Raw genomic sequence first — 24,960 nt, 5'->3', positions numbered from 1 at the left:
AGCCACACAGAACACTCAGCCTGCTCTGTGCTTCTTGCCCGATATTCCGAGTAGGAATTCACATAAGGTTCTGTAGCTTTTGTAGAGAGGAAATTAAAGCTCAGAAAGGCTAACGGTAACTCTACTCCTTGGACTTTCTACCGAACTTCCTAAGCCGTCACCGAAGACCACGTTATTCTCGCCTAGTGATGTGTTATGTGCTCTTAACTAGTCTAAAACTACTGCTTTGCATTAGCAGGCCACACTCCAAAGAGAATTTACCTGAATAAATACGCTTTCATCAAACCCTCTTCTTTCCCACAATACCTTGATGCTTCTTCTTGGACACAGTTAACCTGTAAGAGATTATATTCAAGGTTTAAGGCATGCATCACAGGGTCAGGCTTCACGGAAAAGAAAACAAGGAGAATGAAACATTACACCTGTCTCCAGCTAACATCTGCCCCTCACTTTTCCTGACTCAATGTTTTCACTGTTCACTCAAGTGCTTGAGGAAATGACAGAAAGAAACTCAAAATGATATTTAATTTTCCACAAGTTTACATTTAACTCAATTTTACAAAGCAATCAGGAGGTGAGGAGGTAAAACAGGAAGAAAATGCTTAAGACAAGATAAACAACCCCACAAGAAAACCAAAAAGCAGAGGTGGAATTCAGAGGTAGAGTGAGTATTTAGTTAGAGAACTTAAGCTGGGTCTATGACAGCAACTCTGTGCCTACGCACAGGTGTGTCTGGTAAATTCTGATGGTTTCCTAATCCAAGTCCACCAACCCCTTTATTTACTCTTATTAACAGAACCACATTTTTAAGAAAAAATAAAGTCTTGTATTAGAAATTTTTTTTTTTAGCCTCCACAGCGGGTCAGGATGGCCACAGGGTAAACATGGCATTAGGAAATAGCACTGTGTGAGAATTCATTGACAATTCTCAAAAGGAGACTGAAATCTTCTCTCTATAAGAAGTCTAGAGTAGAAGTGGCAATTGCAAGCACGGGCACCTTTACACCATTCCCTAAAATTGTGCAACCGAAAGATAAACCAAGGGTCCGGTGCCAGAGGAGCCGCACCAAGGCAGACAGCACACAACCCAGATTTATGTGAGGAAATGTCAGACCAGTCATGAACGTAAGACAGAGGGTGAGAGGGCACAAAATAAGGAGGCAGAAACACAGGTACAGGCCAAGGACTAGGACAGGGAGGAAAGTCATGAAGACCTCAGTGAAAGGAAAACTACGAACAGGGACTGTGGGCACGCATCACCACACAGAAGCAAGCCGTGAGGAGAGCGCACACATCTCCAGCTAGAGAGATAAACGGCCACCGATGTAACTAACTTAAACAAAGGCTGGAGAGGCAGTTATTTTGTTTGAATTTGGTTAAGGATTTTGTTTGTGTTGATGGAATGGGGTTTTTGTTCTTGCTAGTTTAATTTATTTATGCAGAATTTAAGGAAACAGGAAGAAATTTTTGACAAAAAATTATAAAAGGGGAACTGACAGGAAAGGCACAAGGAACAGAAAATGAGAATTAGGTCAGCTATAACCAAAAGAACTTTAGTGAACATCTTCTTAACTTTCAAGTCCAAAGAATAGAAATGCTTGATGTTATGACAAGCATTGTCCTCGTTCACTACCGTGTGAAGGTCTACCATTACATTAGCCACTGGGGATACAGCAAAGTCCCAAACAAAAAACTTTGTTTAGAACTTACATTTTAAAGTAATAAACACTAAATAATCAATGTATAAAGTTAAGTACCATACATAAAAAGAGTAAAGGGGCAGAATATACCAGACCATTTGAGATCATCAAGGAAAGCTTCCCTGTAGTATAAATAATAAAAACCCAGAGACAGATATTGGGGTTCAAGACAAAGATTAGAAAAGCAAAACAGCCGAGCCAGTAGAGAAGTCTTACCTCTACCAAGACTGGGCTACTGCAGACCAAGTCCTGAGCCTCTGTCTCCTCCCATCTTATAGCCCCCCCCCCCCAGTGCTGGGATTAAAGGCATGTGACTCCCTAGTACTGGGATTATAGGGGTGAACCACCACCATCTGGATCTGTTTCTGCATTGATCTTGTGTAGCCCAGGGTGGCTTTGAACTCACAGAGATCCTTCTGCCTCTGTCTTCCAAATCCCAAGATTAAAAGCTATGACACCACTGCCTGGCCTCTAGTGGCTTAGTTTTACCCTCTGATCTTCAGGCACGCTTTATTTATTAAAACATAAATAAAATACCACTATATTTCCCCTTTTCATCTAAAATAAAGAGGAAGACTATAACTAATATAAGGAAACTATATACAGTAAGTACAATAACTATATACAATATATACAACAATGTCTAGTCCATTTGCATTTGACAAATTCAGAGAAAATACTCCCTATCCATCCTATTGTGTGATTCCAAAGTCTTGTGCCTAATTTACTTTCATCATTTGCTTTCTGCATCTGGTAAACAAGGAAAACTATAACTATCTAGTCTTCAACTCCCTCAAGGACCCAAAAAGAAAATGACATTAACTGAGAAAGAAGGAAGTACGAGCAAGCGACTTCCAAAAATTGTGAGAAAAGACAGAGACAGCTGGCTGCAGGCTGGCTGCAGTTCCTCTGCAATGTTGGGGCATCTGTCTTCAGCCTACAGGCCTAGAATATCTGACGGACTTTTCTATGAAGCAGAATCTTTGAAGCTGTCCCACCTTGTCTAGACAAAGGTTTGGCAGTCACTCTCTTTTGTGTCCTGTTTGTCCAATTAGGACAGCATACTGTCAGCAGTTGAGGCAAAAGCACTTTCTTGTCCAGTGGCTTATTTTTGCCACAAAGAAAGCAAACTCCATGTGGAGTTTCTTTGATGCCCATCATCTTTTCTGAAGTAGGTTGGTGTTGCCAGGAGCAGACATGCCTCAATGTCATAAAAAGAACGTATGTTATTAAAACATCTTAAGTGCTATATTCTATATATCTCTGAAGTGTTTGAAGATGACCTGTGCATCTAAAAATATACGTTTGACCTTGAAAACATACCTAATATGACTACAAGTTCTGTTGTAAAAGGTGACTAATTACTAACCTGCATTTCCTTATTATCCTAAACAGTTGATAGTAATAATTTCCAATAACTAAAAAGTTTCATTACATTGTTAAATGAGCTGTATAGGTAAATACCTTGAACAAGATTAGAAACATATGTACAATCTGCTTTAACAAAATTAATCTCAAATTTATATCAACATACAAAATTTGTATACAGTATATAAAAGGCCAATCCAATGTAAAACATTTAAAACTCGTAGTTGCTTTTTAAAAGTAGATTCAATAATCTACCTTTTTATCTTATCATAGCTATAGCCTCCTTTTCTTCTTTTCAAAGTAGATTCAATAATCCATTCTTTTATCCTATCATATCTATATCCCCTTTTTTCTTTTCAAAACAAAATCTTCAAAGATTACCAGCACTCCCAGCCAGCAGGAAGTAGCCTAAAATCAATGCCCACATTCCCCCCCCCAAAAAAATGAATTATGGACATTCATCTTTGTTTACCATGTTGGTTACAAGTTGTTATGAATAATGGTCAGGAAAAAAAGCTAAACAAAGAAGATTAAATTCAGGGTTTTGTTTTGAAAAGAAAAAAGGGGAAATGCTGGGGGATAATGCTCTTGTACACTATAAAGATTTGTCACTCATATTGCTTTAATAAAACACCAGGCAGAAGTATAGGTGGGGTGACCAGACTAGAATTCTGGGAAGAGGAATGGCAGAGAGTCAGTCACCAGCCAGATGCAAAGGAAGCAATATGAGAATACCTTACTGAGAAAAGTACCAAGCCACATGACTAAACATAGATAAGAATTATAGGTTAGTTTAAGTTGTAAGAGCTGGTTAATAGTAAGCCTGAGCTAATAGGTCAAACAGTTTATAATTAATATAAGCCTCTGTGTGTTTTTTCGGGACTGAACGGCTGTGGGACCAGATAGGACAGAAACTTCTGCCTATACTTCCCTGAAGAGGTAACACTGGCACTAAGAGCAGAAGGGAGACACATACACATATAAATATGTGGCTGAGGAAGAAATACTTCGGTAGGCCCAGGGAACAGAGAAATGAACTGTGTGCTTCAGAAATATAAAGTAGGGGACAGAAAATGAATGACTGATAAGGTGATCTCTGTGACACTCAAGATGTAATCTACTGTGACTGTAACGGGCAGCCTGCCATCAGACACATCTGACCACACACAGGGGGCTAAGAGTGAGAGGAAACTGACAGTTACTAGGGCAGCACTCAGTGACATGATGGCCAGGAAAGCGAGAGCGGATGAAGTACCACAGCAGCTGAGCTTGAAAAGTTTTAAACATAGAACCTAGCAGTTCATGGACTGGTCAGGAGAGAAAGAGAAGGCTTTCAAAGATGACTAAAGGGGCTTTGTTTTAAAGACCAACTTGATACAGTCTGAAAGCTTTATTTTGGTTATCATTTGTATAATGCACCTTTTTTCCCTTCATTTTCCTTAAAATTGTGTGAAACCTTCATTTTAGACACATTTTTAAATAGTATAAAGTTGAACTTGGTTATTGTGTCTAGATTAAGAATATTTCTCTTAACCAGAATATTTAATCCACTTATATTTCAGCTCCACCCAGCCTGGAGGAGCTATTGGCAACTAATGGTGGCCAAGGGAGAGGCAGCCATTTTCTTCAGTGTAAATAGAGGGAAAATGCTCTATTAAATAAATCCTGACTCATTATCATTCAAGCAATCTAATTAAACTCAGAGCAAATGCGTGCGCACACACACGCACGCGGACACAGACACACACACACACACACACACACGTCTGTATTTTGGTGTTTCCTTCATCTACCTGTCTCTGACAATTTTAATTTTTGAGGACATTCTCAAATGCTACTCTTCTCCAACACCACTGTGACTTTCTCTCACATTCAGAAAGAAGCTTTCATTTCTTTAAAAGTGGGACTGGATTTATATAGCCCTTATTAAAATGATTACATTCTTCTAGGGACTAAGATGATCTGTGAATGTGGTATATGCCCATATTTACAATATGACCCTTCCAAAGAAAAGGACTAGGTCTTGGTCATCTAAAGAACATTCCAATACTGTAAACTCATTTCACTGTCATAATTATTTGCAATTTCTTATGTGGCAAGGACTGAGCTAAATGCTCAGGATGGGCCTGTGATTTACCATCTTCTCTAGAGAAATCTCAGTGTTCTCAACCACAGAAGTCAAAAGTTTAAATAAAGCTTTATCAATAAGTATAGCCTAAGTGTAGATCCTAATATTCTCCTCCAGTTACATAATTTTAGGTTCTTCTCTACCTGTAATTAGATAAACAGCACAATCATGCCTTTGAGTATCATGCAATTACTATTTCATTTCTAAAGTTTATTTTTATTTTATGTCCATGAGTGTCTGCATACATGTATGTGTACCACATGTGTGCCTGATGACGGTGGAGCCAGAAGAGGGCATCAGATTCCCTGGAACTGGAGTTACAGATGGTTGTGAGATACCATGAAGGTGTTAGGAACTGAACTAGTTCCCACATAACAGCAGCTGGTGCTGCTAACCACTAAGCATATCTATCCCACCCCTTCTGAATTTTTGTTTAAACTTTTACCCAGCGTTAATGATAAATCAATGTTGGTAACATCCTAGAACAGACTCAGTAAGTAAACAAAGCTAGCTGACAGAAAGAACTGGCACACCTAAAAGATGGAGTGTGTGGTGTGACCGGGTTTTGTAAGGTACACAGACTGTCCTAACTTCCTGTAGGACGTCTACTGTAGACACTAACAGGGACAACAGTCACCTCTGGGAGAAAGGCAGTAGTTGAATTGAGAAGGAATAGCTTAGGAGACACTAACCTGAAAGAATGACAGTCACTGGGAGACGTCTCTGTAAAGTCTCAGGTAATAAAAGTTAGATGCTACCCAATCCAATACATGTGGAAATTGTCCATAAAACTCCATAGCAAATTTGAATTTATTTGGAAAAAATATATTCTCAAATTGACGTGTTATGATTTACAAAACCTTACCATGGGCTTGAAAATACTGTGACAGAACAAGTTATGAAATACAGTCAAGTTCTCACAGCTGGGGTCTTAGCCAGCTTCTTTTCTCTTCATGTACTGTTACTTAATCATCTGAAACTGTGCTTAGGTAAGAAGCAAGAAAAAATAACAAACATTTTTTTTTCTCAGTTTGGGAAAAGGTGTTTTTAGATATACAGTCTTAGGCCATACTGTTGTAAATGTCTGTCACTGATATTCTATTGACATAAATATCTGTCTACCTTTGAGACAGAAATTCCATGATCCTGGAGAGGTCTAACAGCTTCTTTAAGTTCTTCAAGAAACACAGAGTTACTTAGCGAACCTAAAACAAGAAATGTTGAATAAATATTTGTGAATCTCCTCTTTTAAAAGAAATATTTAAAATAAAGGTAAAATCTGAACACTAGACTTCAAAATGACAAGTAAACACATCCAGTCACAATTTCCTATTGTTTCTTCATTCTTCTCTGATCACAATAAAATTTTGTAAATTACCTTAAAAACTTCTTATTAAAGCATATGATAAAAAAATAAGTTCAAGCTAGGTGGTGATACCTTTAATCCCAGCACTTGGGAGGCAGAGGCAGGTGGATCTCTGTGAGTTCCAGGACAGCCAGGGCTACACAAAGAAACTCTGTCTTGAAAAAAAAAAAAAGTTTAAATCTAATGGGGTATTATTCCTCCAAGAATAACACCATATATACAGTTCTTACATACAGAAACAAATCTCAAAAATGACTTTAACATCCCAAATCACAATTATAAAGAATGCATAGAGATGTGAATTCATTTTGGTACTTCCAATACAGCTGTACTGTTACTAGCATAAAGGCCTAAATAAAACCATCACAATTACATACAATAGTCATGCTAATTAATTAAGTATAATTAATGACACAGCCAAAGCAAAACATGGAATACTAAGCTAAAGCATTACTAAAACTACATATCCAATTTTTGTAAAACTGTAAAAACAGTTACATGTAAAGAAAAGAATAAGAAGCATTCTTCCAGAAATGACTGCATGAAATCCAGATGGCTGGACTGTGTTTGCTATGAAGTAAGCACACGTGTAAGCCATCTCATCCCCATCCGACACTTAGAAGGCAATCACTTCCGCATCGTAGCCGATGAGGAAACAGCTCAGGTGCCTGGACTCTTCCAAGCAGGCAGATGACAGGACAGCTTTACAGCACACACTACTACACCTGACAGAAGTCCCCACTGACTGCGATGACGAGAGTGAAATACATATCACGAGAGCCCTGAACGAATTTTAAATGATACATACCAACTTGACAAAAATAAGCTAAGGAGGCTTTTCCTGGCTGCAGTGTGCTGAAATACTGCTGAGGACTCAGTTCTGGGAGGGCGTCTTCGGCTGACTTGGGAAAACTACACATCAGAACCAGTGCGACCCCAGCCCTAAATACACCCATCCCAGACAACATCGTGAGCAGGGGCTGGATATGTGTGCCAGGAAACAAGCCTGACTTCTTCAGTGCTCCGCTCTACTGCCTGAAGCGTACCTGGCACAGAGGAGGAGATCCACAAAGTTCTGTTAGATGAACTGCTAAATGAAGTTAGAGACATCAGATGAAAAGTTAAATTACTACATGACTTGATTTTGCTAGAACTTTATTTCCTTCTAATAAAAAAGAAATTCTGAAGGGGAATGAAATATAAGGAGGACACTGTGATAATACTTCCATTTCATCTTATCTTTTCACAGTGCTGTGGATTGTAGAGTTAAAGGAAGTAGTGGATCACTAAGCTAGCGCCACTCCCAGGCTTTGGAGCAGGGGTGTGTGTGCTTGCTTGCATGCATGTGTGTGTGCGTGCGTGCGTGCGTATGTGTGTTGTTGATTTTTGAGTTTGGTTTTTCTGAGACAAGGTTCTAGTTTGTAGCCTGGCTCACCTCAAACTCACAGCACCCCTTGTTGCCTTTCGAGAGCTTGGATTACAGTCATTCACTATCATACTCAGCTTGATTTTTGGTAACTGCAAAAGAAATCTAGGATACCTACAAAATGCTTAAATTGCACAGGTATCTACTGCAGTATGTTAAGCTGGCAATTTTTAACATTCTTAAATTAATTAAAATATTACCTGGTTCTGTGCTTTTTAATTTCCTGTGTTAGACAATGAACTCAAAGCCTTGTACAAGCCAGACAAGCACTCTACCACTGATCTTTAGCCCCAGCCATCTACTCTGAAGTCAGGGTGTCACTCACTGTCCAAGCTGGCCTTGAATTTATAATCTTCCTGCCCCAGCCTCCTGAGTAGCTGGCAGTACAGGCCTATACCACCACGCCTGACTCTACTCATTTTTAAAATTAGACATTTTGTTTGACCCATTTATAGCTAATGTATAGCAAATACTCCAGCAACTGCTAAACACCATTTGGCTAGGAAAAAGACACCCAGACTCTGCTATGGGTTCACTACCTTTTAAATCTCCTCCAAGTGATCTATTCACATTATGCAAGAACATTCTTTTTGAACATATGCCTACCTTAATACTTAAGACATATTAGTTTACTTATTTTACACTGCTTATACCCAGAGATCTTTCTCAACTGACTAGTCCAGTCCTACCTTTTGGGCCCAGTTTGGTCTACCCGCCCTCCCAATACCTTTCCTGGTATACTTACCACTTTCCTCTTTGGCCTGCTGTCAGTTTTGTCTGCTATTCTGCAGTTTTACTTTGTTTTTTTCTTGGACAACTCCGGGAGTTTTTCTAGTGATGATCTATACTGTCAAAATTTGAAAGATAGTTTAGTCAAGCAATTTACTACAGAGTTGCATTCTCAGCCTCTAGGGAAATTAAGATAATCTTAAAAATACCATATTTACAAAGAACAAAAGTACACTCACAGATATAGGTGAGAATTTTAATCTTTTAATCTGAAATAGGACCTCTGTATTTCAAACACAAGATCATTATTTTAAAATAGGCAGTGAAAACAGCAAAAATTATTTCTATATACTCCTAAGAGTAAGGGCAGAATTTTTCAGGAAAGAATGACAATCATTACAGCCCTGGCTACAATTTCATTCATTCAAGATTATCAATAAGACAGCTCTCCCTAGAGAGCAGGTGTTCTTAAAAAAAAAAAACGAAACTAATGATTCATGAATTACTTAATATTTCTGAAATTCATTAGTCCCTATTCATTAGTTACTATCACTGCACAGATTTGCCTTTCGGTTTTTAATTCTGAGTTAAGTGTTTAAAAGCTCAAAGTGAAATGAGAAGCAATAACTGTATATAAAAATGTCACATTAATGATACCTAATTAAAAAATATCTTTGACATCAAAATTGCTTATACATTCTAGCCACTGTAAGCAACCTAATCCAAGGCTACTTTATATTAATGGGAACATTTTAAAAATAGGTCACCCAATATTTTCCTTGTATTCTGGAGGAAACTGCATGTATTTCTGTGGTCAAGGTAATAACTATAGAGCATTCATTCCTATATGAAATAACAATAACCTAATTAAACCACAAAGTATTAGGTTAAATTACAACTGAAAGATCAAGCATCAATTATTTCCTTGTCTTGAGGCAACAATTCAATTACTTTAGCATAAATTGGACAGTAGAGTTGATACGCTGTTTCTCTCCCCCCAACACGCTTTGCAGCTCCGAAGGTTTGCAAACTTCAGATGCCTTTTCTCTAACTGGACAGACGAGACTGCATGTGCGAAAGTGCTGTGCAATTGATCCGTTAGCGACCAGACAGGAATATCAGTCATTTCTCAATCCTTCCGCCTTCAATAATATTTGACTATTTAAAAATTCCATAAAGCACAAAGTATGTGGGATCCACTAGGTGCCTGGTCAGGAGTCACGACAGAAGTACAACGGGTGAAAGGGGACAGAAGGCTTGCTTACTATATTTCACAACACCAAAAGCCTCAGTGTTGAAAATAGGTGTCGGTGTCAAAACACATAATTACCGACTGAGAGCAATTATCTCTAAAGAAAAAAAACTGAGGCAAAGACAAATATCAAGACAACTTTTGAAGCTCACAAGACATTTCTTTTTTTTTTTTATTTTCACAGCTTTTTCAGACATGATCTTACTATGTAGCCTAGCCTGTCTTCATCGTGATCCTCTGGCCTCAGCCTCCAGAGTTCCAGAGTGCCAGGATTACAGGCATGAAATGTAATCATACCTGGCTCGCATCGCTTCCTTAACCAAAATCACCTCATTTTTATTTTGAAAGCTATTATTTATAGTCTCCTCTTTCTTCAGATCTTACACTCTTTCACCTTTCTTTTTTGCATGTAAATAAACTTCCATAGCTTCTATTATTAATCTAATCTACCCCACCCATCCTTGGAAAATAAAAATCATTTGCTCAGTCTTGCCCTCCTTACGCAAGGATCTTTAAAATAAAGGATAGAGAATGTGGGTGGGGAAGACTATAGGCAATCAAAGAGTAAAAACTAAGACAGGGAAGACATTTAGTCACACACACACACACACACACACACACACACACACACACACACACACCTAGTAACTAGAAAAAGTACTAAGAAGCAGTGGTTGCAGCTTCACCTTGGGTGTGGTGGATCCTGAGTTCCTGGGCTAAAGAAGGCGTCACTGAGCTTCCTCATTCCACCTCTGCTGAGATTGTTTATGACACCATATGATTTCACTGTGGGGAGGGGAGGAAAAGAGGACTATCAGGCAACAAAAGTTCCCAGAAATGCTCAAAATGGTAGCTATCTTGTCCACGTGAACACAACACCAAGAACCCCTAGGGAATGTGTCGTGAGCTACAGGAAGAAATCTTGTGACATTTTAAGACATTAAGATTTGAAGAACTACTTCTGTAGCGTAAAATAGCCTCTGTCCACTGACACACATGTTGCAAGTGAGCAGTTGCCTTAACAAGAACTCTCAAACACTGGCTAGGAGATCAAGCAGAGTTCAAAACTGGTCTGGGCCTCACAAGAGGTCTATCAAGCACTGACAATCAAAAACGGAGTCACATCAAGTTGATAAAGCTGTGGCTACAGGAATCTGGAGACGACAGTAGCTAATGATTGACAATGAGTGTGTACCAAGATTCTTGGAGCTAATCAGCTTCTTGAAAACAGGATATTCATACTGAATAGTAGCTGCTGTTGGTTGTATCTGACAAGGTATACAATCACCAGCAAAGGCAGGTAATCTACAAACATAAACCCTACGTTAGACACACACTGTTCCGTACTCAAAGAAGCATGCTGATCAAACCACTCAGCCTCAAAAAGAAGTCATGCTCCAAAGCCAGTTTAGATGTGGCTCAGATAATGATAAGACTCTCACAGTTTTTATCTCTCTCACAGGACGAAGCCAGAGGCCGTGGAGAACTGCGCTCTCGGGCACACAGAATGAGAACTGCTTGCTGCTGATCTGTACTGAATAAGTGCTGCGTAGTCAAGTTCTCTGAAGAAACTGCATCTCTGTAAAGCCCCTGCAGCATGCTTGCATAGAACACCAGGAAAGAGGGAGCATCATAAAACAAGAACCAAAGTCGTCTTGTACTACCTCTTGCCCCTTACAATCACACTTACTATCCCCCTTTGTGTCTGGCTTAACACGTTTAAGGTCCAGAATGTAGATAGCCTCCACCAACCCTAAAACTAATGAGACAAAAGAAAGCATCTAAACGCTACAGATTCCCCTGCCTCATTATAGTTCACCCGATGACCCTGCCCGTAAGCCACTAAATAAGCCCTCTGACTTACGGCTATCTTTTCACTTTATCATTATACTGCATGTATGTGCACGGTTATATACAGATGGGCGGTGACGACATCCGCTGCCTGGTAAACTACTGACCCAGAATGAGGAGGCCAATATAGACCTTAAACCCCCAGCAACATGCACTTGGTGTATGGAGGATGGGGAAGCAACACTCTTAAGCAGAGCATGGGAAAGGGATTATTTAGGAGAGGCTGGATTTTGGATGCTCCAGTAAATATTCTACCTGCAAGAACACTCAATCTGTAATGAGATATTCACTCTGAGAATATCAGCACTTCCCTCTTAATCGTGCATCACTTTGACTGATTTGCTACTAAATAACAACAAAAAAAGGTAACAAATTTCATGTAGTGACCCACTATGCTGTCGTTTCTCACTTAATGTTTATTTTTGTGCCTCTTGGTCTCAAATGAAGATAGCACCATCTGCTCCTACACACTCGCCTAATACAAGTGGACTATCACTCTAATTCTTCCATTCTGGACAATCACCAAACTGTTACTGCTCTCCCCCTTCCCGCCCTAAATTATATGCCAAAGACAACTTTCCAAACTGCAGGTTTCAAAAAATCGCCTTTCCCTTGCAGAAGGCCTTAACATTCACCTCTTCCCAGTACCACCCGTGCTTAAGGACCTTTTCCCAAGAGAATACTTACAGTTTCCGCTTGCACTTTACTTCATTCGATGTCCTCGCCTCATGTTCCTTCCTACTCGCACAGAAAAAGGAAATTAAAATAATGATAACAGATAAAGCAAAACCAGGATCCTTCGGGGCCTCACAAACAGGTGTGCTAGCTCGGAAGCCGGAGCTCCGCAAGCAACCCGCTGCGGACGTGCATGCAATCCTGCAGGCAGACTCTTGAGGCCCGCTGCTACCCACCTGCCGGAGACCAGCGTGCACGACCTCACGGCACTGAGCTGAACCATCTCCGAGGACAGCACTTCCCGCCACCCGGGAGGAGGCGGAGCCAGAAGGCGGGGCAGCGGCTGGTTCCCAAGGCAGCCCGCAAACGACAACGCCTACCTGAGAGAGTTCGCCGCCCACGGCCGCCTCCGCAAAATCGGTCTTCAGGGCAAAAACCAAAAAAAAGAAAAAAAGAAAAAGAAAAGAAAAAAAAAGGATCCCGAAGCTCCGCCTTCTCCTCGTGCTCCTTACGTAAGAGATCCTCCAACCAATGGAAAGCATGCGGGGCGGAGCGAGAGCAAGCCTAGGTGACAGTATCTGGAATCCTCCCGCGGGCGCGAGCAGGTCTTACAGTTGCTGGGCCAATCAGCAGCGTGAGTGGGGAGCGGGGCGGGGAAAAAGAGGGGGAGGACGGCAGGAACCCAATCAGATGGCGGCATCCTGGAGTGACGGGCTCCGAGGCCCGTGGTCCTCCGAGCGCGGCATCCAGAGGGCGTGCCCACCCGGGCCAATCGCCGGCAGCCCACAGTGCGGAGCGAGCTCCTCAAATGCTCGGCTCGCTCAGCTGATTGTCTCCAGCCGAGAGTTGTTTTCTGCTGCTGCGGAGTCGAGCGGCGGCAGGAGGAGCCGAGCCCCCCGGGGGAGGGGGAGGCGAGCCCGAGGGCAGCGGCGGCCACCGCGTGGGGCTGCGAGTCCAGTCACGGTGCTGTCCGGGGGCCGCAGGCTGGGGCGGGCGGGAGGTCCGGGGGAGTTTGGGCCGCTTCCTTCCCGCGCTCCCTCGCCGCTGCTCGCGTCCCCTCATGAGGGTGTCAGTGCCGGGGCCGGCGTCAGCCGCGGTCCCCACGGCTGGCCGCGAACCCTCGACGCCCGGCGGGGGCGCCGTCGCGGCCTCGGGTGCCGCGGTGCCAGGCTCGGTGCAGCTGGCGCTGAGCGTGCTGCACGCGCTGCTTTATGCAGCGCTCTTCGCCTTTGCCTACCTGCAGCTGTGGCGGCTGCTCCTGTACCGCGAGCGGCGGCTCAGTTACCAGAGCCTCTGCCTCTTCCTCTGTCTCGCGTGGGCAGCGCTCAGGACCACGCTCTTCTCGGCCGCCTTCTCCCTCAGCGGCTCGCTGCCCGTGCTGCGGCCGCCCTCTCGCCTACACTTCTTCCCGCACTGGCTGCTCTACTGCTTCCCCTCCTGCCTCCAGTTCTCCACGCTCTGTCTCCTCAACCTCTACCTGGCAGAGGTAAGGCGGGAGGACCGGCGTGCGGGGGAGCGGGGCCGCCGGGATCCCCTCCTGCCGAGACCGTCGGGGGCGGGGGAGGGGCTGGGGGGGAGGTGGCCGGAGAGCAGCTTGGGGACACTGAGGCACTCCGGTCTTTTCCCTCTCCCTCAACTTAAGCCGCTGTTGGACTCGGTGCCTGAGAGGGTTGGAGAAGTGTGAGAGAGTATTGCGTGCCCCGACAACTTAAGACTGTGGGACACCCTTTGTTCAGTGTTCCAGACCTCCACGGTAAGGCGTCGGTGGCGACCACAGAGCGGCATCGTAAGAAGTCACAGCTCCAGTGGCTCTGCTGGGGCTGGACCGGGTTGAGGGAGGTTGGATGCTGAGGTAGCGGCAGCTCTGCCGAAGCTGGACCGCTGCCAGCCATTACGTCACCAGGCAGAGCTGTTCCTCCGCTATTGTTGCTGCGTTCCTTTTATTAGAAGCTTATACCCCCCCACACATACACACACACATATCCTTAACTATGACTCGATGCACCTTACACAAATTCTGATAGATCGCTACCACGGCGGGGTGAACGATCAATAACCAATGCTGCGGGACAGTCGAAGGACCTCCGTAAAGCCCTTAATGTTTGTCCCAGTTGCTGCTTGCTTTGGCGGTTCGGCCGGTCTCTTACAGCATAGCCCTTTAGTGGGGAGCGAATTAGAAGAAACAAGCGTAACCTATGCCTGTTGCAGAAACAAACCACGGAACTGGTTTTTGTTTTGTTTTTGTTTTTCAACAACTTGCTTAATAGCTGGAGTCTAATCACACCCCCTTTCTCTTTTTGTGGGGAGTTGCTGGTTGGATTGCATTGTTCTGCAGCGCTTAAGTATTTGACCCATTTCAAGACAGGTTTGGGGTGTGAGGTTGTCTATCATATGTATATCAATGGTATTTAAGCCTTAGTATTTTCAGGCTTAACCCCAAAAGTGTTCCTTTCCCTCAAAATAAAAGCTTAGGAGGGGAGGGAAAAGGTGACATCATACGCTTAATACTGACTAATATAGAACAGTATTGGTCTATGCAGCTAATCCTCTCAAAGGCTTTTGGAGGTGATAACAGTTTCAAGGAAAAGTTTTTTTCAGAGGCACTTTTGAATCAGATTAAGTATTTTTATTTTCAACATAAACCAATTCTTTTTCTCCCTTTAATAGGGAAACAATGCACCATTTTAAAACCACGATTATAATTTCAGCTATTCACCACACTGAAAACAATTGTTAAGTAAAAAATCAAACTTTATTTTTATTCTTCATCCTTTGGAAGGATACACGATACTACAAAAACCCAAACCTTAAGAAGCAAAAGTAAAATGCATATGCAATTATAAATCAAATAAACATGCTATAAGTTGTCATTATATGATGTTCTTATCCACTTGCTCAAACTGTCATAGCACTTATTTATAGATGAACGGCTACTGAGTTCTTCTTGACACCACTTCTAATAGAACATTAATAATTTCCCATCATCGAAGCTTTACTTTAGCTACAGACACAGTTAATCTACCTGAAAATTATTAGAAGTCCATTTGCTGGGAGCATCAGGTACCTTGTATGTCTGCCTCCCCCTCCACATATTTCTTGACTTAAATTACATATGTGATTCATTGGGCCTTTCCAAGTGGCAGACCACCCTTTCACTTGAGTTGTAACACATGACCGTAAAGTATACAATCTTACACATGCAGCTAGATGAGATTTTAAATATGTATACATCCAAGTTACCAACAGCCTAAGATACCTTGGATGCCGTAAGGCAATATTTCTCAGTCTGTGGGTTGAGACCACTTTGGGGTTCAAGCAACCCATTCACAAGGGTCACCTAAGACCACCAGAAATCATAGATACATACATTATGCTTCATAAAAGTAGCAAAATTACAGTTATTAAGTAGCAGTGACAATAAGTTTTATGGTTGGGGGTCACCACAACATAAGGAATTGTACTAAAGGGTCACAGCATAAGGAAGGTCAAGAACCACTCCTTAAGGGTTCACTTATATCTTCTACCAGTACCTCTTGCTCAAAGGCAAATAAACTGACCAAAACATTACAGTAGGAAAAATATCAACTATATGTAAGCATAAAATTCTAAAAAGTATACTTCTAAAACTAAGAAATACAGAATATCTAGGTAGAATTTTCACATTTTTTAATCCCTAATATCACAAGTAAGGAAATATTAAAATCTGAAATCTTATTAAATGAATCACTTGTAACCAGGCATGGTGGCTCATGTCTTTAATCCCATCACTCAGGAGACAGAGACAGGTGGATCTCTGTGAGTTCCAGGCCAGCCTGGTCTAAAAGCAAGTTCTGGGACAGCCAGGATGTTAGACCAAAGAAACCCTGTCCTGAAAAACAACGAAGTATCACTTCTTCGTGTGATACACTTTTTGAAGAAAAAAAAGACTTAACTTTTTACCCTAGAAATACAATCTCCAAAATATTTTACTAAAGCTTTTTGTGCTATTTGTCTTTTATAATAAAACTAACAATTTTAGAACACACAATAATATTTTAATAAATTTCATCTTTTTTGAAAACCTTTAAAATATACATTTTAATCAGAATTTATTTCCCAATTCATTTCAAAACAAAAGCCCACCTCATAGGTATTTATACTTAAAAGATTATTTGAAATCAGAAATGGTGGTACATGCCTATAATCCTAGCACTCAGGAGACTGAGGCAGGAAAAATGTCATGACTTTGAGGACAGCCGATACTGCACAGTTCTAAGACAATAAGGCCTATGTAGCAGAAGTACTTAAAAGGTGAATATGTTAGCACACGTTTGTAATCCATGCACCTAGATGGCAGAGGCAAAAGGAGGATCTCTAGTTGCACATTGCAAGATCCTGCCTCAAAGAAAAAAGAAAGAAAAAGAAAAGAAATCAGTAAGAGTGATTTGTTTTCTTGAGGTAGGCTATTTATGTACTCCAGACTGGCCTTGAACTCTCCATCCTCCTGCTTCAGCCTTCCAGATGCTAGGGATTTTAGACGTGAATCACCATGTGCAGCTCTAAATCACAATTTTTAAGTAACAACTCCAAGTAACTGGAAGTATGATTTCCATTGATCCTTCTGAATTAGTAACGTTTCTCTCAGTGCAGAGTTGTTTATTTCAGTGGTTTTTTTTTTTTCAGATAGGCTTGCTAATTAGCTCAGGTTGGCCTAGAATTTGCTGTGTATCAAGATGGTGTCAAACTTAAAATTCTCATGCCTCAGCTTCCAAAGTGATGGAATTATGGGCATGTGCCACCCAATGTTTGAATTCTTCATACTATAGCAAAGTCATAGGGAAAGTTTGTTGCTAAAAGCAAAACTATTATTTGACTTTTATCCCAAAGTATTATATATTGTCTCTCATGTTAATTTAAAACATTTGTTTTGTCCATTTCTGATTAATTAAAAAATATTACAACTTTTTAGTGGAAAGAACCCATAGATCAGGCATAAAGATATGGCCCTTCAGTTAAGAGCACTTGCTGCTCATGCTTAATTCTGTTCAGTTTCCTGCACCTACATGGTGGCTCACAACTATGTAACTTCAGTTCCAGGAGTTCCAACATACCTACACTCACATGCACAGCCCCACACACAGTTACATAGTTTTAAAATAGAACCACACATCAGTATACATACAGAAAAAAATTACTACTTTGAACACATTTTATGGTGAGTCTTCCAAAACAGATGTTTTTAAAAGTTAAGAACTGCTTAAACCACTCTTTCATCTGGTCTACACCTGAATGGAATTGAGCTAAAAGTAGTCCTTTCTGAAAGAATTGGACTTTTAATCTTCTCATAGATAACCTCCCATAAATAGATTTTTGGAAGGAGAAAAATACAATACCTAAAAGCAGATATTGAACTTTTTGTGGCAAGATCAGCAGCGTATGACATTTACCAGACAAAATTTTGTACTCCTGTGTTTTCACTAGTGAAGATTTAAGTCTTTAACTAGATTATCTTATGATCCTATCCTCCTTTAGGATATATAAAAAGACAATATAATAATTAACACTATGGCACATGTCAAATAAATAAGTTCATCTTTGGAGCCAATACTGACATTTTCCCTTCCAGTTTTTGTAATATAAACACTAGTTGCTTAATCAGTATAGTGTGCAATGAATTTTAATGCCAAAAGAGCTAAAGTATTGAATTTTTGATTTTAACTTTTACATTCATGAGTGTTACCTCTTCAAGGTAAATGTACTATTCTAAATAGCACTTTAAATAAAATGTAACTCAACTTCCGTGTATCCTGCTTTGTTATATTATTTCCCACAAATGTATTTTATCGCCTAAAATGAAAACTCCTAAGGACAAGTTATTTTTATCATATGTTTTGTCTTACAATAACTAGAGCAACCGTGACTATATTACTGAATAATGATATAAAGCCCTATTTTGTTGAATATTTGAGGTAAATTATATATGGGTTGTCTGTAGTCTTTTAATTTTGTGTTTAAAAATTACACATGTTATGAAAGCATAGATTATCTGGCTTTAATAAAGAAAAGATTAGTTATGTTTACTACTGGAAAAAGATTACTAACAAAGCTACTTTAAGATATATTAACTGAAAAGTCTACAAAATGTCTCACATCACAAGTTACTATTCAATAGAAATGCTTTAGTTCAGTGTTTGACTTCTATCTGCAAGAAATATAAACTGCTTTTGTCTGAACCTTCTTAACTGTCTTTAACCCACTAACTTGATCCTACTTTTTCTAAAACTGCATATATATATTCATTCTGGATACATGGTATATCACAGAAGGCAGGGTCTGAGTGATTTACATTTACTGGAATTAATATTTTCAAAGCATTTTACAACATCATTACAGTGAGAACCTAATGATCACCAAAGCAGATTTATGTGGGTGCAAGTGCCCATGTAGGCCAGAAGAGATTAAATCTTTAAAAAAAAAAAAAACTATACTGGAGGTCTTAGCAATTACAATATAGCAAGAAGGAAAACCAAGTTTAGTATTTAGTGGGGAAAAAAAAGTAAAATTGTTGAGGTCAGACATCTTAATGATGGGCACAGTCACAGCTGAGGTCAGAAATGTGCACCATGGACCTGATGAAACTCCAGCTATAGTTGGTATCTGCTGGGATGGTGGCGATGGGATACTGGAGGAGAACCATAGCTTGGGATTGAAAGTTGACTGGAATCAAGGGAGAAGGAAATAAATGTAGATCACACTAGAAGCTTTTCTGGGAGCGAAATGTTCTTTTAATGAAGTAAAGTGTGTGTCTCTGTGTGTGTGTGTGTGTGTGTGTGTGTGTGTGTGTGTGTGTGCACGCACATGCGTGCACTTGTGAACATTGATTCTAACCTTATATATGTGTGCGCACACAGTACATAATTAAGCATCCTAGCAAGTGCCATGCTTCTTGATAGGTATAAAGCTCATCTCATCCACGTTTGAGATAGTTATCTATCTCAGTCCTTTTGTTGAAAATTTATCAACTAATCTTTGTTAATTTATGGCATAGACTAAATAATTTGGAGTAAGTTTATATGAAAGAACTTAGATGTGACAGTAGTTTGCTTAAAATTATAGATATTAGTTTTATTCACTGAGAACACAGGTTAAAATCCTCAAATAGTTTTTGAAAAATCAAAAACTATTAGAATTAACTGGGCAGTAGTAGCACACACCTTAAATCCCAGCACTTGGGAGGCAGAAGCAGGCGGATCTCAGAGTTCAAGACCAGCCTGATCTATAGAGCGAGTTTCAGGACTGGCTCCAAAGCTACTGGGAAACCCTGCCTCAAAAAGAAAAATAAATAAAATTAAAATTATAAAACCTATTAGAACTAATGAAAGAACTTAACACACTTACAGAATAAGACGTTTTATACTGCAAAAAAAAATGGAAACTGAAATTGAGAAACAAGCCACTTACAAAACAATAGTATTAGAAAGTAAAGTACTTAGGAATAAATGTAATGCTATGCAAGACCTATATAATGAACACTATGAACATTAAGAAAAATTAGAGAAAACAAGTATATATAGTTCAATGGTAGAGTAGTCAGCTATCATACACAAGGTCCTAGCACTGAAAAAGCAAAAGCCTATATAAATGACAGGTATACCTAGGAAGATGCAGTGGTTTTAAGATGTCACTTCTCCAGTTTGCCCTATACATGTAGTGCCATCCCTATTTTAAGCTCTATGGAAGTTTAAAGCTTGACCAAAACTGACAATGAAGTTTTAACAAATTAAAGCCTTTTGGTTTTTACAAAACAAAGAGTGACAGAAAATATTTACAGAACTTATAGCTGGCAAAAGTACATGCATTAAGAATATATAACAAATTCTTAAAATTCTATAATTAGAAAAAGACAATAAAAATTGGCAAAAGCACCTGAGCGTGGTGGCACATGTCTTTAATCCCAGCACTCAGGAGTCAGCGGCAGGTGGATCTCTGTGAGTTTGAGGCCAGTATGGTCTACAGAGTGAGTTCCAGGGCAGCCAGATCTGTTACACAAAGAAACCCTGTCTGAGGAAAAAATAAATAAATAAAAAGGTTCGACAAACACTTTGCAGAAAAATATGTGCAAAGCCAAGAAGCACTTGAAAAGATAATCAGGGTGATTAGTTACTATAATTAAAATTACAATCATTAATTACCAACAAACATTGATTAGGAAATCTAAAGTATAAGACTGGCTTTAAAAGTATATATGGAGGCTAGAGAGATGACTTAGCAGCTAAGAGCACTGTCTACACTTCAGAAGAAACCAGGTTCAATTCCCAGCACCCACATGGCAACTCACAACTGTCTATAACTTCAGCATCCAGGGAATGCGACCTCACACAGATATGCATGCAGGCAAAACACTAGTGCACATAAAAATAAGTCATTTTTAAAAATCATAGATACGTAGATATATATGTATGTATGTGCTGACAGTTTACGTGTAAGGCTTAAAATCAGTTTGGAAAACAGCTTTTAGAAAGTGAGCATAAGCCAGCCATACAATATAGCTGTTATTGTCGTAAATAATTAAGAGGAGCCATATGTCCATAGAAAGCCTTACACATAAAAACTAATAATATTCATCAAAAGTAAATTTGTATGGCAAAGGAGTACTACTGCTATAGGGTTTTGTTTTGTTTTTTTAAAAAAAAATTTACACATCTGTGTAAAGTGATTCTCAAAGTAGGTAGGCTGAAATAAGTCAGACTTCCCATTCCCCAATGAGCTCACTTATTCTATTTATACCAAATGTTTTTAAATGCAAAGTAATCCGTACTAACAAGTCATTTACTAGGCATTTAGGGTCTAGAGACGGAAACATGCATAACATACAACAAAGAGTCTGCTTGAGCAGTTACGGGAACATTCGGTATTTGAAGATAGTTTCTTAATTTGTATGCATCTTTTAAAACTCAGAATTTGCCTATAGTGGTGACACACACTTTTAATCTCAGCACTCAGGAGGCAAAGGTAGGCAGCTCTCTGAGTTCAAGGTCAACCTGATCTACAGAGTGAGTTCCAGGACACCCCGGGCTACACAGAGAAACCTTGTCTCAGGAGAAAAAATAAAAAAATAAAAAAAATAAATAAATAAAACTAAGAGTTCTATACAGTGATGATGTATGGTATTTTATGTTACTAATACCTCAGATGGGTTGATCTCTTCCTCAATGAACATGATTCTGTTTATTCCAAGGATAAAAACTAAAGTGGTAAGTGGGAAACATAGCTCCACATTTATTAAAGTTACTTAGGTAAATTATTCAGTTACTCTGTGCCTTCCACCTTGCTTATAAAAATTAGAGCAATAGTAATGCTTATAGGATTATTGTGAGAAGTAGATGAAATATGAATATTTAGAATGGTACATGGCATATAATGTTTGTCATTAGCTATTACTAAATTTTGAGGAATCTGTATTCTCTCCCCACAAAGACATTACAGAATTCTGTCACAAAAGTATTTGTAAGGGCTGAGAGTGTGACTCTAGTATAGCATTTACCCTAGCATGGGGGGGAGGGACTAGATTCAATGTCCAGCATGGCAAAAAAAAAAAAGAAGAGAAAATTAAGTTGTCATGTAAAACTAGTTTTGAATTTTTATATTAGGCCAGAAAAAGAAAAACCTAAAGTTTAACAAAATTAACATCTACTTTTAAAAGAGCATGATAAATGCAAAGGATGGAAACAGAAGGAAGTAAATATAGAAAATAATAAATCAAAAAACAAAGAAGCATAAATGCATCTCTGTACTTTTATCCTTTTGGGTTTGTTTTGATATGCATTTGATCATTTTGTTTTGGAGACAAGACTTTCCACAAGTACAGGTTGTCTAAATACTTGAACTTATTTCCCCTCTTTCCCAAGTGATAGTATTTACATTCATGGCATAATGTAACTGCTAAATATTACTCCTTTTTTTTTCTTCTGTTTCTGTGTTGTCTTTCTTAAAGTACTAAAACAACCAAATAAAATCTATAATTTTTATGTAACAAACTGTGTTAGTTTTGTTTCCTATTACTGTGATAAAATTAAAAATCTGGGCAGTAGTGGCACACACCTTTAATCCCAGCACTCAGGAGGCAGAGGCAGGTGGATCTCTTTGAGTTCAAGGCCAGCCTGGTCTACAGAGTGAGTTCCAGGACAGCCAAAGCTACAAAAAAAAAAAAAAAAAAAACACCTTGAGGAATGGTTTATTTTAGTTCCCTGTTCTAGGCTATAGTCCGTCACAGCAGGAAGTCACAGCAGTGGGTGCTTGAGGGAGTTGGTTGTATCTGATCAGGAACAGAGAGTAATGAATGTGTGCATGCCCCTAGTGCTCAGCTCAATCTCTTCGTTCAGCAAGGCCTAACTGATTCAAGGGTGCCATCCACCTTCAGGGTGGTTCTTTCCATCTCTATCAACCCAGTTAAAATCATGGACCAATCTAATCTAGACAGTTCTTCACTGAGACTCCCTTCCCAAGTGATCCTAGATTGTGCCAAGCTGGCAATGAAAACCAACCATAACACAAAACCTTAATCTCATCCGATACTCATCAGTGTTTCAGGTGGAACCTGAGCAATATATTCATTTCATCTCAAGTCTGACCCGATATAAAGGCAGTATCATAGAACACAGGACGTACCCTAAACATCTGCCTTCTACTGTAGTATAGGTTATTCTCTGCCAGACACTAGTTTACAATTATTTTAAGAAAATGTTGCACATCTTTGATCTGCTTTCTTGAATAAGATGTAGTTGAATATTTTAACTCTGTATATCCTTTTGTTGATCTTTTATTTGGTTTTTTATTTTTATTTGGTTTGGTTTTCTTGTGTGTTTGTTTTGAGACAGGGTCTCTTTGTGAAGCCCTAACTGTTCTGGAACTCATGTAGACCAGATTAGCCTCAAACTCAACAGAGATCTGCCTACCTCTGCCTTCCAAGTGCTGGGATGAAAGGGATGCATCACCACACCCAGCGATGTTTCTACAATTCAATTGAATTATTGCTGCCACTTTGTCAGCATATTAACCGCACTGTACGATATATTTTTCCAGACGTCAGTCCCTCAGAGGTAAAAATACTTAAGTAATACTGTCTTTAAATTTGTGCTACTTTCTCTGCTACTATGTAGGACTTCCCGATTGCTGATTCAGTCATTTGGATTGCTTTGAGATGATGTAATATATTTAACAGGATATGAATTTTTCTCCTTTGCAGCTTCATATTAATTTTTTTGTTGATCAGGTGCTCCCTCACTTTCTTTCATTTTGTGAAGCCTCTTACAGAAAATTCAAGACTTATCTAACTGATATTTTTGACAAATCTGTTCTGAAAGGACATTTAATAGCAGAGCTGTTAGAATAACTTAAGCCTGTGTAGATACATATACTTAGCAGCAGCAGGAAGGAGAGGAGAGATTTTGTGACAACCTACTGGGGGCATTGCAAGCACTCCCTTTGGATGAGAAGAAGTCGAGAATCAATTGTGATTGAGGAACCTACTGCGAACGTTGCGGGTTTTTCAGGGTTGTAAACTAGAAGTTGTTAGAATCCAGCTGGAACATCAAATATGAAAGGGCCGTGCAGTTAAGGATTGGAACTCTGCTCATGTGTGGTGGCGCATGGCTTTAATTCCAGCACTCAGGAGGCAGAAGCAGGAGGATCACTGTGAGTGACCAACCTGGTCTACATAGCAAAACCCTGTCTCAAGACCAAACAAACAAACAAACAAATTTGAACAGTAAATCCTAATCCTGATACTCTTGCTAACTGACCTTGAGAAGTTTACTTTAACTTCCATGCCTCAGTATTTCCTCCATGTTTAAAATGGAGCTACTTGTGTCTATCTCAGAGCTATAAAGATTAAACAAAATACTATATTAAAATACTGAAAGCAGTAAATACCAGAACACAGTGAAGTACAAATGTTACCTATTGGTATTTTAGTTAGGGGAAAGGGGGACTGGGGAAGAGAGCACCACTAAGATTAGGATTTCCTTCAATGAATTTTGGACAGCATCATATTTCCTAATCATAATGTTGTACCATTGTTTCCTTTCTGTATGATGAAGATAGGTTTGTAGATGTTGACCCCAATTTTAGATGATGAACTGAGGTAATAGGTTTACAGTGCAACACACTAGAAAGTAAAAGAGTTGGAAGTCGGGTCTTGTGGCTACACTAATGATTTTTCTATCATCTATGGTATTAGCAGGTTTTAACTACTGTTAGTGAGTATTGATATTTATGTCCAAACTATATTTCCTTTAAGAAACCAAAAGGAGAGCCAGAAAGATGGTTCACCAGGTAAAAGCACCTGCTACTAAGCCTGGTGACCTGAGTTCAATCCCCAGAGATCACATGATAAAAGGAGACAACTGATTTCCACAAGTTGTCCTCTGATGTCCGCAGCATGTTGAATTGTGTGTCTGTGTGTGTGTCTATATGTCTGCCTGCCTG

General features: G+C 39.7%; 2 protein-coding genes across 8 annotated transcripts in view; one reads left to right on the top strand and one right to left on the bottom strand.

The window, feature by feature from the left end:
• The window catches only part of Txndc16 (thioredoxin domain containing 16), an 87,493-nt gene extending 74,471 nt beyond the window's left edge, over positions 1-13,022 (bottom strand). The window contains exons 1-7 of one of the 7 annotated variants that reach the window (XM_048430002.3): positions 12,876-13,022; positions 12,508-12,558; positions 10,656-10,755; positions 8,734-8,835; positions 7,371-7,608; positions 6,319-6,401; positions 262-335 (exon numbers count right to left, since the gene is read on the bottom strand). In XM_048430002.3, coding sequence (XP_048285959.3) covers positions 262-335; positions 6,319-6,401; positions 7,371-7,530 — 317 coding nt within the window. In that variant the 5' untranslated portion in view covers positions 7,531-7,608; positions 8,734-8,835; positions 10,656-10,755; positions 12,508-12,558; positions 12,876-13,022. The other 6 variants (XM_087911997.1, XM_048430000.3, XM_087911998.1 and 3 more) reach the window with 6 other exon arrangements.
• Positions 13,023-13,555: 533 nt separating this feature from the next.
• Positions 13,556-24,960, top strand: part of Gpr137c (G protein-coupled receptor 137C) — a 63,013-nt gene continuing 51,608 nt past the window's right edge. Inside the window, exon 1 of the mRNA XM_085698466.2 lies at positions 13,556-13,981. Coding sequence (XP_085554592.2) covers positions 13,556-13,981 — 426 coding nt within the window. The remainder of the gene's footprint in view (positions 13,982-24,960) is intronic.

Source organism: Myodes glareolus, chromosome 12, assembly GCF_982192425.1.
Source record: "Myodes glareolus chromosome 12, mMyoGla1.1, whole genome shotgun sequence".
In the NCBI taxonomy this organism is placed as follows: domain Eukaryota; kingdom Metazoa; phylum Chordata; class Mammalia; order Rodentia; family Cricetidae; genus Myodes; species Myodes glareolus.
This window is presented reverse-complemented; position numbering and strand designations above follow the sequence as displayed.